The sequence below is a fragment of the Nyctereutes procyonoides genome, unplaced genomic scaffold (genome assembly GCF_905146905.1).
Source record: "Nyctereutes procyonoides isolate TBG_1078 unplaced genomic scaffold, NYPRO_anot_genome, whole genome shotgun sequence".
NCBI classification, from domain to species: Eukaryota; Metazoa; Chordata; class Mammalia; order Carnivora; family Canidae; genus Nyctereutes; species Nyctereutes procyonoides.
In genome coordinates this window covers 11,254,603-11,270,509 of record NW_026575117.1, presented here as the reverse complement: position 1 = coordinate 11,270,509, position 15,907 = coordinate 11,254,603, and the positions used below count along the sequence as shown (strand labels likewise).

General features: G+C 34.9%; 1 protein-coding gene across 3 annotated transcripts in view; it reads left to right on the top strand.

Moving 5' to 3' along the window:
* Positions 1 to 15,907, top strand: part of SPATA17 (spermatogenesis associated 17) — a 186,767-nt gene that overhangs the window by 18,020 nt on the left and 152,840 nt on the right. For all 3 annotated transcript variants that reach the window (XM_055334109.1, XM_055334107.1, XM_055334108.1), the window contains one exon: positions 9,862 to 9,912. In XM_055334109.1, the coding sequence (XP_055190084.1) occupies positions 9,862 to 9,912 (51 nt within the window). The remainder of the gene's footprint in view (positions 1 to 9,861; positions 9,913 to 15,907) is intronic.

Genomic DNA, 15,907 nt, shown 5'->3' with positions numbered 1-15,907 from the left:
TCTTGGATTAAAGGGTGGGACATGAGTTAAAGATATTTTTAAGTCTACATTAATTATCCTGTCACACACAGTAGTACACACTGTCGCACACATAGTCTGTAGTAACTATGTTTAAATCATCATTTCCCAAATTTATTCTGCATAATTTTTTGGCCTGACAGCTCTGTAGAATAATAATAATGCCATATAGTACATGATTAAGTTATAAAATGAGTGATATAAGTTAGCAATTTTAAAAGTTGAGTAGCAGAACTCTTCCTTCACTAAAATTTTAGCAAAGTTTTTAGCCCTATGTATGAAACAGGTGTAAGCATTGCAGCTGTTTTGTAAGTTGAAGAAACTCAACTACTTGGATTTTCTCTGCAGCCTCTATTGTCATTTGAGCTGCCACAGCATAATTTGAAAGCCAGTGATTTAATTTGCTCATCTGGGAAGGGATCACAGAAAACTGATGATATTAATTGCCTATGGGAGAAGAAAACTAGGTACTTGAGGAATAAGCATAAGAGACTTTTTAGTTCATTGGTGGCTCAGTCAGTTGGTTGTCTGCCTTCAGTTCAAGTCATGATCTCAGGGTCCTGGATGGAACTCCACATCAGGCTCCCTGCGCAGCAAAGTCTGTTTCTCCTTTTCCATCTGCACCCTACCACCCCCCATTAGGCACTCCTCTCAAATAAATAAGTAAAATCTTTTTTAAAAAAGAGACTTTTTTTGGGGTCACCTGGATAGCTCAGTGGTTGAGCGTCTGCCTTTGTTTGGCTCAGGTCATGATCCCGGGGTCCTGGGGATCCAGTCCCGCATCAGACTCCCCTCAGAGAACCTGTTTCTGTCTTTATCTCTCTCTGTCTCTGTCTCTCTCTCTCTCTCATGAATAAATAAAATCTTTTAAAAAATTAAAAAATAAAAAGAGACTTTAATTATAAACTCTTTTATAGCTTTTGAATTTTAAACAGTATGAATGTATTATCTGTTAAATTAATTAAAAATGGAAAGTCAAATTAGAAGGGACTCTCCCACCAAACACATGGACAGATAATAAGTGCTTAGATGGGGAGTTAATGTTATCTCCAAAGATCAAAAAAAAAAAAAAAAAAAGCGAGAAGAACTGACACTCAGAGGATCAGTAGGTGAAAGACTGGGGAGAGGGAAGGACATTACAATTAGGAACAGCATGAATGAGGTTTTGAAATTGGGAATGAGCATAGTGTGATGGGAGACAGGACAAATGTTGATCTGGATGGCACAGAGAGTTTGAGGAGTAGCAGATGGTTGGTCAGGAGTTGAATGTGATCTTTATAGTTTCCTACATTTTAAAAGGAATTTCTTGTTTAAAAACTTTTTATATCCCTTATTTCATATTTTCTAGCAATAAACTGTCAAGTAGAAAGTGTACATATTATTTTAATTTTGTAGAGAGAGAAATGAGGTCTCAGGAAGATTCAGTGATTTGCCTTAAGTTCTTAGCTCCTAATCCATATAGACCAACATGCTAACTATTTATTAAAAATCTTCTCTGTGTGTGTCTTTTAGGTACCCCAAACCTGTTCCTTCTTATATATTCCTTTATTCATATACATGGTACAACCATTCAACCAGGAATCCAGTCATCCTAGACTCTCTACTATCTCCTTCTCCCTACCCTTTATCTGCTATCAGCCATCAAACACTTTCCATTTCCCCTCGTGAAAGTCTCTTGACTTCAGTCTAAACATCATCATTTTACTCCTATGCCTATGGTACTTGCCATAGTGTGCAATATAAAGTATACACTTTTACATGACATGTCAGGGTTTTTCATAGTCTCTTGATTGCTTATCTAACCTGACTTCTTGCTACACCTGTATAAAATATACTTTGGACACGTGAAATCATTTGCCATTGCCAAAATATGCAGTGTCCTACAGGATTTTTGAAAATGCCCTTTACCTTACCTGGAATGCCCTTCCTCCTTCACTGTGACCTGACTCCCATTGTTCCAAATCCTACTTGATATCCCAGACTTAAACATCAACCTTACCTGATCTGAAGCTGAGTGTAGAATGGGGGGAGACTGCAGATGTCAGGTATGCTTCACTAGCTTTGTTCATGTAGGCCTTTGTACCACTGTTATACATTTGTTTATCTACATTTCTTATTTCACTGGGAGCTCCTGAATGGCAGTGACTGTTCAATTTACTATATCTCAAATATATCATATTAAATGTCACATAGAAAGCCTGCAGAAATTTTTGCTAATAAATTACATGATTCACAGGGATATATGTTGGAAGACTTTTGCTATGGTCAACATAGCTGGTGATTGTATCAATATGTGCCAAAAATATTCACTATGCCCTTCTTCATAAAAAAATGATTTTTTTCTCATCTTATTGATTTGGGCTAAGCCATGTGTTGTGAACAGATGGGACATATGTGACACTCAAGATGAAGGTTTAGAAGTTTCTTTCTCTTTCCTCCTGGCATAAGAATGGCACATCTTAGTCTTGGGCTGTTGTTCCTTCATCCTTGGGGTTAAGATGAAGAGATGGAGAGCATAGATAGCTACAGGGAACCCTAGCTTACACATGTGAGTGAGAAACTTTTTATTTTGTAAGCTACTAAGATAACTGCATTTTTAGCTTAGCAAACCTGATTAATGGTTATAATGATAACAAAAGCATGCATGTTTATGAGAAACATTCCGAATGGGGCATTCAGTGAAGCTTACAAAAAAAAAGATGTTTTGAGCTTTTTGAGTTTGTGATGATGTTAGGACACCTCCATGTGGTGATATCTTGTAAGGCGATTTTGCAGAGTCTCTTCAGAGTGTCTGGCATATAATAATTAACACTCCACAGATGCTTATTAAAGTGAACTATTGAATGGAAGTTTAGACTGAGAGTCAGCTGGAGACAAAGATTTTAGAAACATCATTGCAAGATGACAGGATTTCCTACCTGATGGAAAAAAAAAAATATATATATATATATATATATCTCAAGAGTAGAGCAGAGGTCCAAGAATTGAAGCTTGTGGAAAACAATAGGTAGGATTTAGGCAGAGGAAAGGGAATTTTAGGCAGATGATAGCTAGAAAAGCAGATATACAATATCACAGTAATTAGAGGAAAGAACTGCTACCAAATTTGGCATCTTCAGCAGTCTCAGATGTGGCAAAGGTCACACAGAAAGTGAACTGTGAAAAGACAGATCCTAGGATCTCCTTAGACAGGCTTTAGATAGCCTCACAAAATTCTATTAACTAAATTATTTCTATCCAGGTTTTAAATATTTTAATAGTGGCACCAACTGGCTTATCCAGTCCTAAAGGATCATGGGTTCTCCACTACAGTGCCTTCATTAACTCACAATAATCAATCATTTCCAGTTTTCTTTTGTGAATTGACTCTTGCTTCCTTGATGACTATTGTTTTTGCTTCTTTTTATTCTCAACCTCCATTTCTGGCCTTTCTGCTGACTTCTAGGCTGCTGTATCTGGCAACATAACCCAAATTTGTCCATCTTACGATTAATTAATTAATTAATTAATTTAGGGTTGTTGATTCACAACCCTGAAACTCTTTTCCTGTTAGTGAAAATTGTTGGTTATCTGATATGTGTGCTCAGTGCACATGCGTTTCATACCTGCCAAGCTCTTTGCTCTAACTTTAGCACAACTCGCTCTTCCTACTGGATACACAAATGGGCCTACTGTTTTGGGAGATTTCTTGTTGTTGTTTTAAGATTTATTCATTTATTTTTAGAGAGGCAGGGGGCTGGGAGAGGAGAGTGAGAAGTGGGGAGGGGCAGAAGGTGAGGGAGAGACAAATTTCAGCAGATTCCACACTCAGTGTGGAGCCCAAAGTGGGGCTTGATTCGATTCCAGGACCCTGAGATAACAGCCTGAGCCAAAACCAAGAGTCAAAAAAAAAAAAAAAAAAAAAAAAAAGGCAAAACCAAGAGTCAGACACTCAACCAACTACGCCACCCAGACACCCCTGGACCTTTTTGCTTTCAACTGTATTGTGTTTTATGTGGCTTGTCCATACTGCTCTCTGCTTTATTTTATAAATGATGAGGTGAAAATAGTCATTCCTAGGTGACAGTACCTGAAAAATACTGAAATATTTTTTTACTCATGTCATTTTGAGCACTAGCATTTTGAGTGTTATCTAAGTGAATTCATCACTATAACCTATAACAGGATAGCTGCATGCATCTTGTTATCCTTTTAAATTTCCTTTTCTTATATTTTATCATTATGTAATTTACTTTCTGTTTAATATCAAATACACTGCTTTTTTAATCACAAGACTCTGAGAGCAGTAAAGTATAAACACTACCCTAATATACATGATTCATTCTATATGTATTATTATTAAAACATATATGTGTATATATGTATAATTATATAATTATACTCCTAAACAGCTCAATGTCTTGTTTTCAAATGGAGATCATTCAGTGAATAACATTTGTATGGCAACCACATTAACAGAATTTAATTAAAGCTTTTTCCTTGAATGTGAATAGTCTATGGTAGAACTATTTCATTTACTAAGACACTTATTTAAAAAAAATGATTATTCTTCAGATTCTGAACAGTCTATATTGCTGAAAATAAAAGCTCACAATATTTATATAATGCTTATCATTTTATTACTTCTTAAGAAGTTTTTGTATTAGTTTAATATTTGAAAAAGTAACAATGGAAAGAAATTTTATTCACTTTAAGTGGAACAAAGGATGCCGTCTATAAAATTTCATTATATCTTGTTATGATAAATACCAGCAGGTTTTTTTAATGTACAGTAGAAAATATATAAAATATTGGTTACTAACTTTAAAACCAATAAGATTGATATGGTTACTTCTATAGACATTTTTATTACTCTAAATTAGGTAAATAAAATTATCTCTTCGGTAGTTGAGAAAATGCCCGAGTCTTCTTATAAATTTCTTTACAGGACTTCTAAATCAGTTATAAGTTAATAAGGCAACATTTATCACCCTTTAGCATCAGTGCAGAAAATTGAAATGTATTTTTTCTCTTTAGAGTCTTACAGTTTAGTTAAATACTAAAGGCTAGATAGTAAAGATTCTGACATGCTAGTATTAATTTAAAATTATTAATATATGTTCATAATACTTATGAAATGAATTTAGATTTGATTCTCCTGCTTTTAAAGATTATATTATTAATAACTGTAAGAAATAATAAAATTGGCTTTTAATTTTGTGTGTGTCGGAAAAAAAGGGTCTTTTAAAAATCAGCTGTTGATAATGAACAGATTCATATCAGTTGCCAACAAACAAGGCAAAGCATATGCACAAAATACTCACGATTATTTGATAATAAATCATTTTAATGATTATACTCAAAATTATGAAATGAGGATAGCACTGATGTGGAAAATAACAAAGGCTCATGCTCATCAGATCTGTTATCCATATGTGCATGGCTTCTGAAGGTTCCACTGTCATCACTTTAATGCAAATATTTTCTTTGTACTGCCCAATCTAACAAATAAAGCCAGCTAATTTGGTCGAGTTTATATAGATAGATGTGTTACTCAAAATTATTATAAATATATATTGCTTTAAGTGTTCTGCGTTTTGAGGAGCAAAGGAAGAAAGAGAAAGAGATAGAGAAAAACCAAACAGCAGACTTAACTATAGAGAACAAACTGATGGTTACCAGAGAGGAGGTGGGTAGGGGGAATAGATGATGGGGATTCAAGAGTACCCTTAGTGTGGTGTAGAATTGTTAAATCACTATATTGTACCTTGAAATTGATAGAACATTGTATGTTAACTATGCCAGAATTAAAATAAAGCATTTAATGAAAAGTTTTTTTTTTAAAGTGTGCTTTTGAAAATAATTGGCAATTTCCTCCTTGAAACTCATCTTTTTTTTGTTTTCAACCTAAACAATCAATAATAAAGGAAATATTAAATCATTTATGGTGCATTCATGTAGCAAAATACCATGTAGCCATTGTATATAAAAATATGTGAAGAAGGAACTTAAAAATGGGGAATAAGAAATATCTGTATTAAATCTGTCTCAATCGGATAGAACAACTTTCAAGAGAAGTTAAACCATCAGGGTTTAGGAGAGGAATTTGCATTACAAGTTTAGACTTAAGAGGAGTAACATTTCTAGTTCATAAGGTCTGGAACATGGCTATGGTAATGGAAGGCTATAGGTCTTTGGGACTGAGAAAAGCAGCAGTTGTGGGATTTAGTGATTAAATATATCGTCTACATGAATTTGAAAGGTTGCAAGATAATGGCAGGAGTTGTGATGAAGAGTTAGACCATTAGCTTGATGTCAAAATCTTTATAGCATATGATTGGAGCAGGTCAGGGATCGAACACCTGAAGTATGACAAACCAAAAGAGATAGAGAGTCTTAAATGTGGAAAGCTGGAGGTTCAAGAGTAAGGTTTCTTGCTCTTATGGTTTGTTGTTGTTGTTGTCCTTTTCAAAGGAATACTTCTTACTGGTTTGAAATGGTTTGAAAGTATGCTTTGGAACTAGAAGAATGCCAGTTTCTTCTGGTTGATGGTACTTGGAGTAGGAGAGAAAAGATAGTTTCTCCTATAAGTGCTTGCAAGAAAAACAGGAAAGATAAGGTTTTGAGAGATGGAAAAGAATGGTAAAACATTTCCAGTAAGGGGAGTAATATGGACATGGAGGTGAAGAATAAAAATAGTAATTTGATCAGATTGAGCTTTAAAGGAATGGAGTGGTGAGAGATAATTGGGGGGGAAATTGGGATCTGATTGTGGTAAGCTTTGAATATCACTTGACCTCTAAGAGAGTGGTTCTCATTTATCCCCAACTACCATCCCATTATAACTCACCTGATAGGAAGAAAAAAGAAAGAAACAAATAAACTCAAAATATGAAACATGCCTCTATCAGTAATCACGGTCAATCCCACTGAATAGCAGCCCTGTCTAAAAGACTCACATGTATACAAACCACCCAGAAAATTATGTTTTTAAAAGAAATACATCCTCCAAGAAACATTTCAGAAGCCTTGTAAAAATACAGGCAGTTGCTGTGGCAAAAGCCATACAGCTAACAAACGGTTGATTTAGTGTTCAAATGCTGTTTTTCACTCCAGAATTTCTTCCTGCCCTATCTATTGTAAGTGTGCAATATCAATTCTGTTTATCCTTCTTTCTCTCTTTCTTCTCCCCTCCCTCTCTCTTTCCCTTTCTTTATTTATTCAACAAACATTTGGGGAAACATCTATAATTGACAATCATATTTTCATTACAGTGAAACTCATCATTTATGCTTGAATTTCAGTCCAGATTTTTAGTCTTAGTAAACTTAGTATTTTATGATAAAATGGGAAATGAATAAATAGAAAAATTTTAAGAATTTTGTCTGTTGAGAAATTACAATAGCTTGTCATTGTTGGATATACTATTAATATTTAGTAGCTAGGATATGCTTTGTTTATCCAACTCCATGGGATAGAAAAGAAAAACACATTTTGGGGACAGAATTCTAGCCAATAATATTAAGAACAAGAGCTTTTATATGATTTATATTAACTCCTCATGTAAGCAAAAAGACACATTAATAAAGCATCATTACTTAGAATGGGAATAAAAAGACTTAGCTGAAAGAAATTTTGTAAGATTTTAAAGTGTCTAGATGTGTCTCAAAAATAGCTTATGGAAATGAACAATTCATATTCACAAATGATTTTTTTTAGTGTTTTTAAAATCATAAAATGCACATAGCATAAACTATACCGTATTAACCATTTTTAATTGTAGGATTATTCAGTGGTGCTAGGTACATTTACATTTTTATGCAACTATCAACACTACCTATCTCCAAAAGTTCTCCTCCATCTCAAATGGAAACTCTACCCATTTAACAAAAGTTCCCTCTTTCCTCTAGTCCCTGGTAACTGCTATTCTTTCTATCACTGTGAATTGGACTATTTAAGATACCTCGTATAAGTGGGATCATGCAATATTTTTCACATAAGTATATTTTTGTTACTTTCCAAAACAAATTCAATATCAAATAGTGGTTCACTTGAGAATGATACACTGGAATCAAAGTGCTATTCTACCTTTTAGCTGTAAAACTCAGAATCCGTTCACTTAAAAGCTAGATCTCTCTCTTCTCCGTCTTCAGAATGAATTTTAACCTCTTACATTTTGGAATTTTGCTGTTAAATTACATACTTTTAGCTACAAAATGTATAACAGTCCTTTTATAATCATCATCAACTGCGTCCCAAGCATCTTAAATATTTTATCTCATTTTAATCTTCACCCAAACTCCATGAAGTATGTACTGTTCCATTTTGTGAGCATGGAAGTCAAGACTGGCAGGTGTTAAGTAATTTGTTCCAAGCCACATAGCTGGTAAAAGCAACATCAGGACCTGCACTCAGATCTGTGGCTTGAAAACTCACACTTGGTGCTGCTTACTGAATAGCAACATAATAAAGATAAGAAACACTGCCTCTTTCAAATCCCAAACTTTTTAGATAGGTAATTTTTAATATGTTTCTCCTGTATAAAGCCATTTAATTGTTGTATCTGGGTCAATATGACTTGAAGAAGTACGGTATTAAAGGAAATCTTTTAAATTCACCTCAAATGCCAAGAATTATGCCTTGCTTGCTATGACGAAGAAAGAATTTAGAATGAAGTAACATCATTGTGTTCATTTGTAAATAACATATTGCGGCCAACTGTTTCTTAATTGCTCAGACTGTTGATAAATAATCCAGCCCTGCTGCTCTCTACAGACAATTTGCTTTGGATCAGACCAGGCAATTCAAACAATCCTAATTACAGTGAAGCCCTTTTATATGAATTTCTGCTTGTTGCAGGGAAGAAAACCCCTATGTAAAAGGTAAAGGCACTTACTTCTGATTTTTGCCTGAAACATAGCACCTATTACCTAAACTCAAGTTATATTAGTAGAGCGAATTTCAATTGAGTAAAAATGGATAAAGTAATATTTTGTATTAAAATGTATATTTCATTGCATTTACTCTTTATTGTACTGTCGTGGATTATGTTAATTTTATGTTTTTAATTAAAAGATATAACAGATGTAGAAACTTCATTTAAAGCAATATTTTCCTTGAAATAAGCTATGTTGCTAAGTGATTATGTAGTGTAACAGAGATTTGTATGTTAATAGACAAATGTGTCTATACTAGAAAGAAACTAAGACCTTAGGAAGTCTTCACTATATCAGGGGATTTGCTGTAACATGATATCATTGTATTTATGATTTTATGGTGTTAAAATGAATATTAAATGAAACAAAATTCCCAAGGATTACTCAGGAGGCAGCTAAGTACATAACATTTTGTACAGATGGTTGGAAGGCACAATTTTGCTCCATCACTGCATCCATATCCTTGAACGATTTCGACTGAAGACAGCATTTCTTTGAATTTTTCATTAAACCAGACGTCTTGAAATATGAATTCCTTTTATGTTTCTGTGAGTTTTGGCTAAAAGAACCCCAGTGAATAAATCATACAATACTACGTGTCACCAGCACTTGTGAATATTTCTGCTTTGTTATTCTATTCTCAGTAGAGCACCATTGATTATCAAACTCAGCGGAGAGCATTTTATGATCATATATCTCCATTAGCTCCTAGTTTGACTACCATAGATTTTTCTGGTTAAGCCTGCATTATGTATTAGGAAGCCTATCTCTTCAATACAAAGTTTGATTTCATTTTTCTAAGCCTAGAACTCTTATTATGTATTATGTATAAAGATTCTTATCTTTTATATGTAAAAATAGGCTGCACTGTCTTTGTGTAACTGAACTATATGCCATCTTTTTTTTTTTTTTTTTTTCTGATTCACAGTTAGCATCTTGTGCTATGAAGATGAATCTCTACAACGCAATGGCTGTCAGGGTAAATATTTCTTCACTTGTTAAACAAATGAAAAGTCAATTGTGCCCTGAATTCGCTTTTAATAAAATGAGCAAGCCAGAATAATGCAAATTTGATTGATATGCTAATGGTTAGAGAGAAAAGAGTACATAGTTAAAAAGTTAGTTATACTAAATAATCTTGGCAGTATTAAAAATTAGAGTAAAATGTAAAACATGTAATTATCAGTGCTTATGTTTTAGAATGTTAAATATCTCTGAGCCATAACTAGACAAAGACCGTAAATATTAATGAAGCAATGTATTAGTTTCCATATGTCATATAGAATATTGTGATAAATAGATGAACATGGTTCTGGAATATAAGATGCCAGCCCAATACAAATCAATTAGAAATTATTCATATGATTTAGCAGTAATAAAGGCAGTTTCCACTTTAGAAGTTTTATTTCTATCATCTCTATGTTCATTTTTATGTGTTATTTTCCTAATGGAAAGCTGAGTCTAGTGATTATGGGGCTGGTTGGTTTCTGCACTGATTTTGGGAATGGGCACAATAAGAGTATTATTTATCTTGTCTCAGACGGTATGATAATAGCTTAATTGTAGAGCTATCATAAATGGAGAAATTACTTTGGCGAATTTCATTAATGTTCTTAAAACTTATGTTGCCTTATATTCTCTTTCATTCATCTATTAGTTCTTACTTTCACTAATAATAGATTTTATTTTGGGTGAGGCAAGGTAGTAAAATACCTTCTGAAAGTCCTGTACTGAACTATGGCAGGTAAATCACATTATTTTGATTATTTATATTGCTTTGGGAAGGGTGCTTTTCACAGTTATGGGTGTGTACGGAGTCCCTATCCCTAGGGATGGTCTCTTTCTTTCTTCTTTCTTTCTTTCTTTCTTTCTTTCTTTCTTTCTTTCTTTCTTTCTTTCTTTCTTCTTTTCTTTTTTCTTTCAGATTTTATTTATTTATTTGAGAGAGAGGAAGATAGAGCATGAGAGGGGCAGAGAGACTGAGAAGCAGACTCCCCAGTGAACAGGGAGCTCTACTGGGGCTCCATCCCAGACCCTGGAGAGCATGACCTGAGCCAAGGGCATATGCTTCCCTGACTGAGCCACCCAGGTGCCATTCTGCCCACCTTTCTGCTCTTCTGTGGTTTAGGGAAAAAAGCAAGAGGGAGAAATAGATCTTCTTACTTCTTTTCCTGAGCCAGAAGCAGATACTATAGCTGCAATGGGCTCTTTATTCTTGTTAAAAATATTGTAGTATAGGAAAACAATTTGGTTTTCTTTTTTTCAATGGGAATGCTTAAATCTGGGAATTTAGGAGATTTTGATTCTCTGTATAGTTCTTACAAAGACGTAACTTCTGAGCCTTCATCACTGTTAGATTATTTCTTTTCTGCTTACTTTGTGTCAGGTATGCCTGCAAAGTAAAAAGCAGTAGATGACTGAATGTGAAGCACTTGATGTCCTAAGACTTAGATGTCTGCATAGATCACCAGGGGAGATAGGGACACAGAAGACAGGGTTAGAAAAAATGCATTCTATTGTTTGCTAGTTAGCCCCCATTCTTCGTCTTGAGTTCTGACCTGGCTTGAATCATGATTCTGTTTACCTAGATGAGGCATATCTAAGAAACCCACATCAATATAAGCTACTTGGAGGGCAGAGTTTTTGACTTAAACCAACATCATACTAACAGCTGCATTTCCTACTAACATCACTGACCATCAACTTGTCTTTGATTAATGTTAGTGAACAATGTTAAACTTTACCTGAGTCCTGTGACCGTGGAAAACAACAAATTAACCCCCCCCAAAAAAAAAAATCTACCTACCTTTTGGGTTCTGAAAGGGCCTACTGAAAAAAAAAATTGTCCTTCACCATAGGACTTGGATTAAAGGCACAGATATGTCCCTTCTTTACCTATGTCAGACCAGGGACAGCACCCCCCTTCGCAAATTTCTGTTCTTTACCTCACAAATGATTAGCTCAGCTGCTTGTCCCCATCAATCAATTGGAAAAAACATGTTTATTAACCAAACTGTGGTTAAGTTCTCTCCTTCCCCTGGGTCTTTGAACTTTAGCCAGCATATAATCCTGCCACCCCCTGAGAATAGGCTGGCTTCCTGGTAAAACATTGTTTGATCTACTATACAGTTACGCCATCCTTTCATCCCACTTCCCCATATCAGATTCTTTCTAGTCTTGTTTACATCTTCCTAATAAAATAGATCTTATGGTCAAAGTGTTCTTCCTACTGCCATAGTCCACTTCATCTATTGTGATGGTCACTCACTCCCTCTCCCTTATAATAGTTCTTTCAAGTAAAGTCTCTCTTGCTATATCTGGATTTTTATTTGATGCATTCCAGGAGAGAAGAGTAGAGGTGGGGATGCAGTGACCATTAAAGTGAGGCAGAAGTCTTGAACTGATCCATGAAGCCGCACAGGACTTTCTGTGAGGCTATGTGGAGGATGTGAACACTACCATGAGAAATTTGTAATAAAAACACTTCTCTAATGAAGATGCTCAGAGTCTGCCTTGAGAGGCTTGGATGAGTTGACTTGGTAATAGACTAGGTACTTAATTCATGTTCCTAACATTAGGAATGAGGCTTACTTGCATGGAGGCCAAAATGATTACCTAACAAAGATTAAATTTTAGCATTGGTTGATCACAGTGACCAGAACTGAATTTGTTTGTGAAGAGTGCATTTTTGCAAGATGGTACTCTGAAGATTTTGCTTTCTGCAGGAGTGAGTGGCTGAAGAGACCAATGTGTGATCCATTTACCTTCATGTTGGGCACATTTGAAGATTACAATCCTGGCGAGATACCACTAGCTGAAGTTTTACTTCTAATGTCTACACCTCTGTCTTTTTAGTTCCATCAGTTACCGAGTAACCTTGTTCAAGATAATTATCCCTTAAATACTTTAAATATGGGTGGCTGTGCGTGTCCAGGAGGAAGAATTTCTAAGAATGATAGGTAACTACCAGAAATTAATATGGCCAATAATATTCAAACATATATCTGCACTCAAATCTTGAATAAGATTTTCACATACAATAGAAAAGAAAAACTTTTGTCTTAATTTGCCTTATATACTGAACTGATTACAGATTATGTTTTACTATTGACTCCTAGCACAACAAATTCTCATCAATTGTTAAAGAGGGTAGTGGAGCATTCCTGAAGAGAGGGATTTAAAAAAAATATTTTTAGCCTATCCATTCCTATATAGATGTCACTTTTTTACAATAAAGAATAAATTATACATATATGATTTTTTTAATATAATAGGTATTCATATCCTGATTTGCTGCGTTTATTTTTTAAAGGGTCACCTTCTCTCTAAAGACTTTACGATCCCTCTACCTATGTAGAATTGATCACTCTCTCTTTTTATGTCCTATTTTACTATCGACATACTTCTGTTATAGAACCTGTAGCATTTTATTATCCTTACTAATTTACATGCCTGTATCTACCCCCCCCACACACACTGTAAGTCCCTTGGGGCCCAGATCCTATCCTCTTAATCTTTGTATCTACAGTTCTTGGCTTATAGTATGTAGTTAAATAAATTTCCCTGAATAAATCAGTGAACGTTGGGCCATTCTTTTCTAAACAAGGAATAATAAAAAAAAAAAAAGTCATTTGTTTTAAATGCTTTTTAAGTCTCTCAGTGTCTTTGTTAGAAATGATTTAAGCCTTTGCTGGGGGACCTTTCAGACTTTTTTGAGAATCTGATGAGGTTAATGTTGTATAGATAAACTGGACATGGTAAGGTACTATTTGGTTAGTGCAATTCTCATGTGAATGGAAGATCTCATGAACTTTGGGACCTTGCTAAAATATCATAACATGGAAAGGTTTGAAGGAGGTTTGCTATGATATAAGCTGCTGTCAGAAACCACAGTATGCCTTTTCAAAATTCCCGTTACTGATAATGCTGCTAGGCCAGTGACAGTCAATTAATACAGCAATAAATTGCTCAATAAATTTTTATCTTAGCTCCTGGGGCCCTATTCCTCCTGTTTCTGTGTGTGACACTTTATTGCCTTTTTGGTCTTTAATTCAACTTTACTCCAGATTAGGATTCTGCTTTTTTCCAGCATTTTAACTGTTCCATTGTGGATCTTGTCTAAATTTGGCCCCCAACTTTTTTTTTTAGTTCTCTCTTTTTGAACAGCTGTTAGTATCTTATACAAATGTCATGAACTGATTCAGTTGCTAAACTCATTTCTCTCCACATTCCACTTATACAATTGTATATCCTTTTACAGCCTGGCATAGAACTGACCCTCCATTTCCGATGCCAGTGAGCATCTAATTAAGCACTTGGGTGTCACCTCAGGTCCATCAAACACTGGGCTTAGCAACTCAGCTTCCTAATAACAATACTATAAAGATCAAGGCAAAATTACTGTATGTATAGAAAACCCACTAAAAAAAACATCCCCAGGTGGCAAAAAAAAGTATAGTTTTAGTGGTATTGTTTCATCTATTCGAGGGTCTATTACTTGTTCCTTTTCCCCAGTACCTTGATCCATGATACTCAACATTTAGTATTTTCTCTAGCTTATGACTTTTGGTTACTGGTTGACCCCATCCAAGATGAAGCCTCTTCTGTGGAATAGTATATATCGTATACTTCTTCCGTTTGTTGGGGGGAAGATCCCCCCCCCAAGAGACTGAATGTATATCCAGCCTCACCTTTGTCTTGGAAGCTCCTATTTCCCCAATAGAATTTTTCCAGATTTTCATACTTATTACACTAGTGTGTGTGTGTGTGTGTGTGTGTGTGTATTCAGCAATATATATATTGCTGACAGATATCTGAGCATACCTTCGTCAAACTGATGGCCAATGGGAGCTATATGTTTCTTTTTTTTTTTTTTTTTTTTTTTTGAGCTATATGTTTCTGAGGCCAGGCAGGAAAAAGATTGCAATACCATGTATTCCCAAATCTTGGTAAGTCATAACCATTAGTAAATAACAGTAAGAGTTAACAATTGCACAGCAGCTACTACCCTCCAGGCACCAGTCTAAGTATTTTAAATATTTTAACTCCTCTCTGTAATCCTCACAACTAACTCTCAGAGATAGGTATCATTATGATTCCAAATAGAAAGATGAGGAAATAGAATCACAGAAAGGTATCTTGCCCAAGGTCACACAGCTAGTAAGTGATAGTGTTAGAAATTGAATCCTTGTGGGTTGGAACCCACCGTTCTGTTACTTCTGACCACTTGTACTCTTGCTTTGACTGCCAGTCTTTTCCTTCTCTCAGGATCTGGATGAAAACAAATATGTAAACCCTGGACTGAGGGTAAATTTCCAGTGGAAATTTTATTATGCTCTGGTTTTCTTGGTACACTGAATTCCTGGTCCTCAAAATTCATGAGTATCTTGCTGCTAGTACATTTTACTAGGGAATTCCAAACTTAGTAGGAGACCAAGTTGAGTGTCACATACTTCCCCTTGCAGGCAGAATTGGATAGCTAAGATGACAAACTCTCCTTGTAAAAGAAGGCTGTGGCCTTTACATGCTGCTTTTGCTAGCATCAAGATTTGACCTCCATCATCACCTGAGGACTGATTTTCAACTACTAATCTCTCTATACATTAACACTTATAGTATACTGGTCTTCAGTAAACTAAACATAATGAGGATATATAATCTGTTACAGAGTTTGGAAGTTAACAAAAGTAAACTCTCTGCAAATTATATGCTCCTTATAGTCTTTGAAAAGCCTCCATTGGGTTATCTTCTACATCTTGAGGCCTCCTTTGCTTGTCTGTCCTAGGACAACTGGCACAATATCATGTTAATGCAAATTTAAGGAAGTGCTAATGTGTAGTGTCTGAGAGATCTCTTAAAACGTATGTTTCATTAGACTTTTTCTTATTTCAAAACCTATGAGAAATGAAAACTGGAAATAATTTAAAGCTTACAGAGTTTTAAAAAAGCTATAGATATAATTGATTATTTCAAGA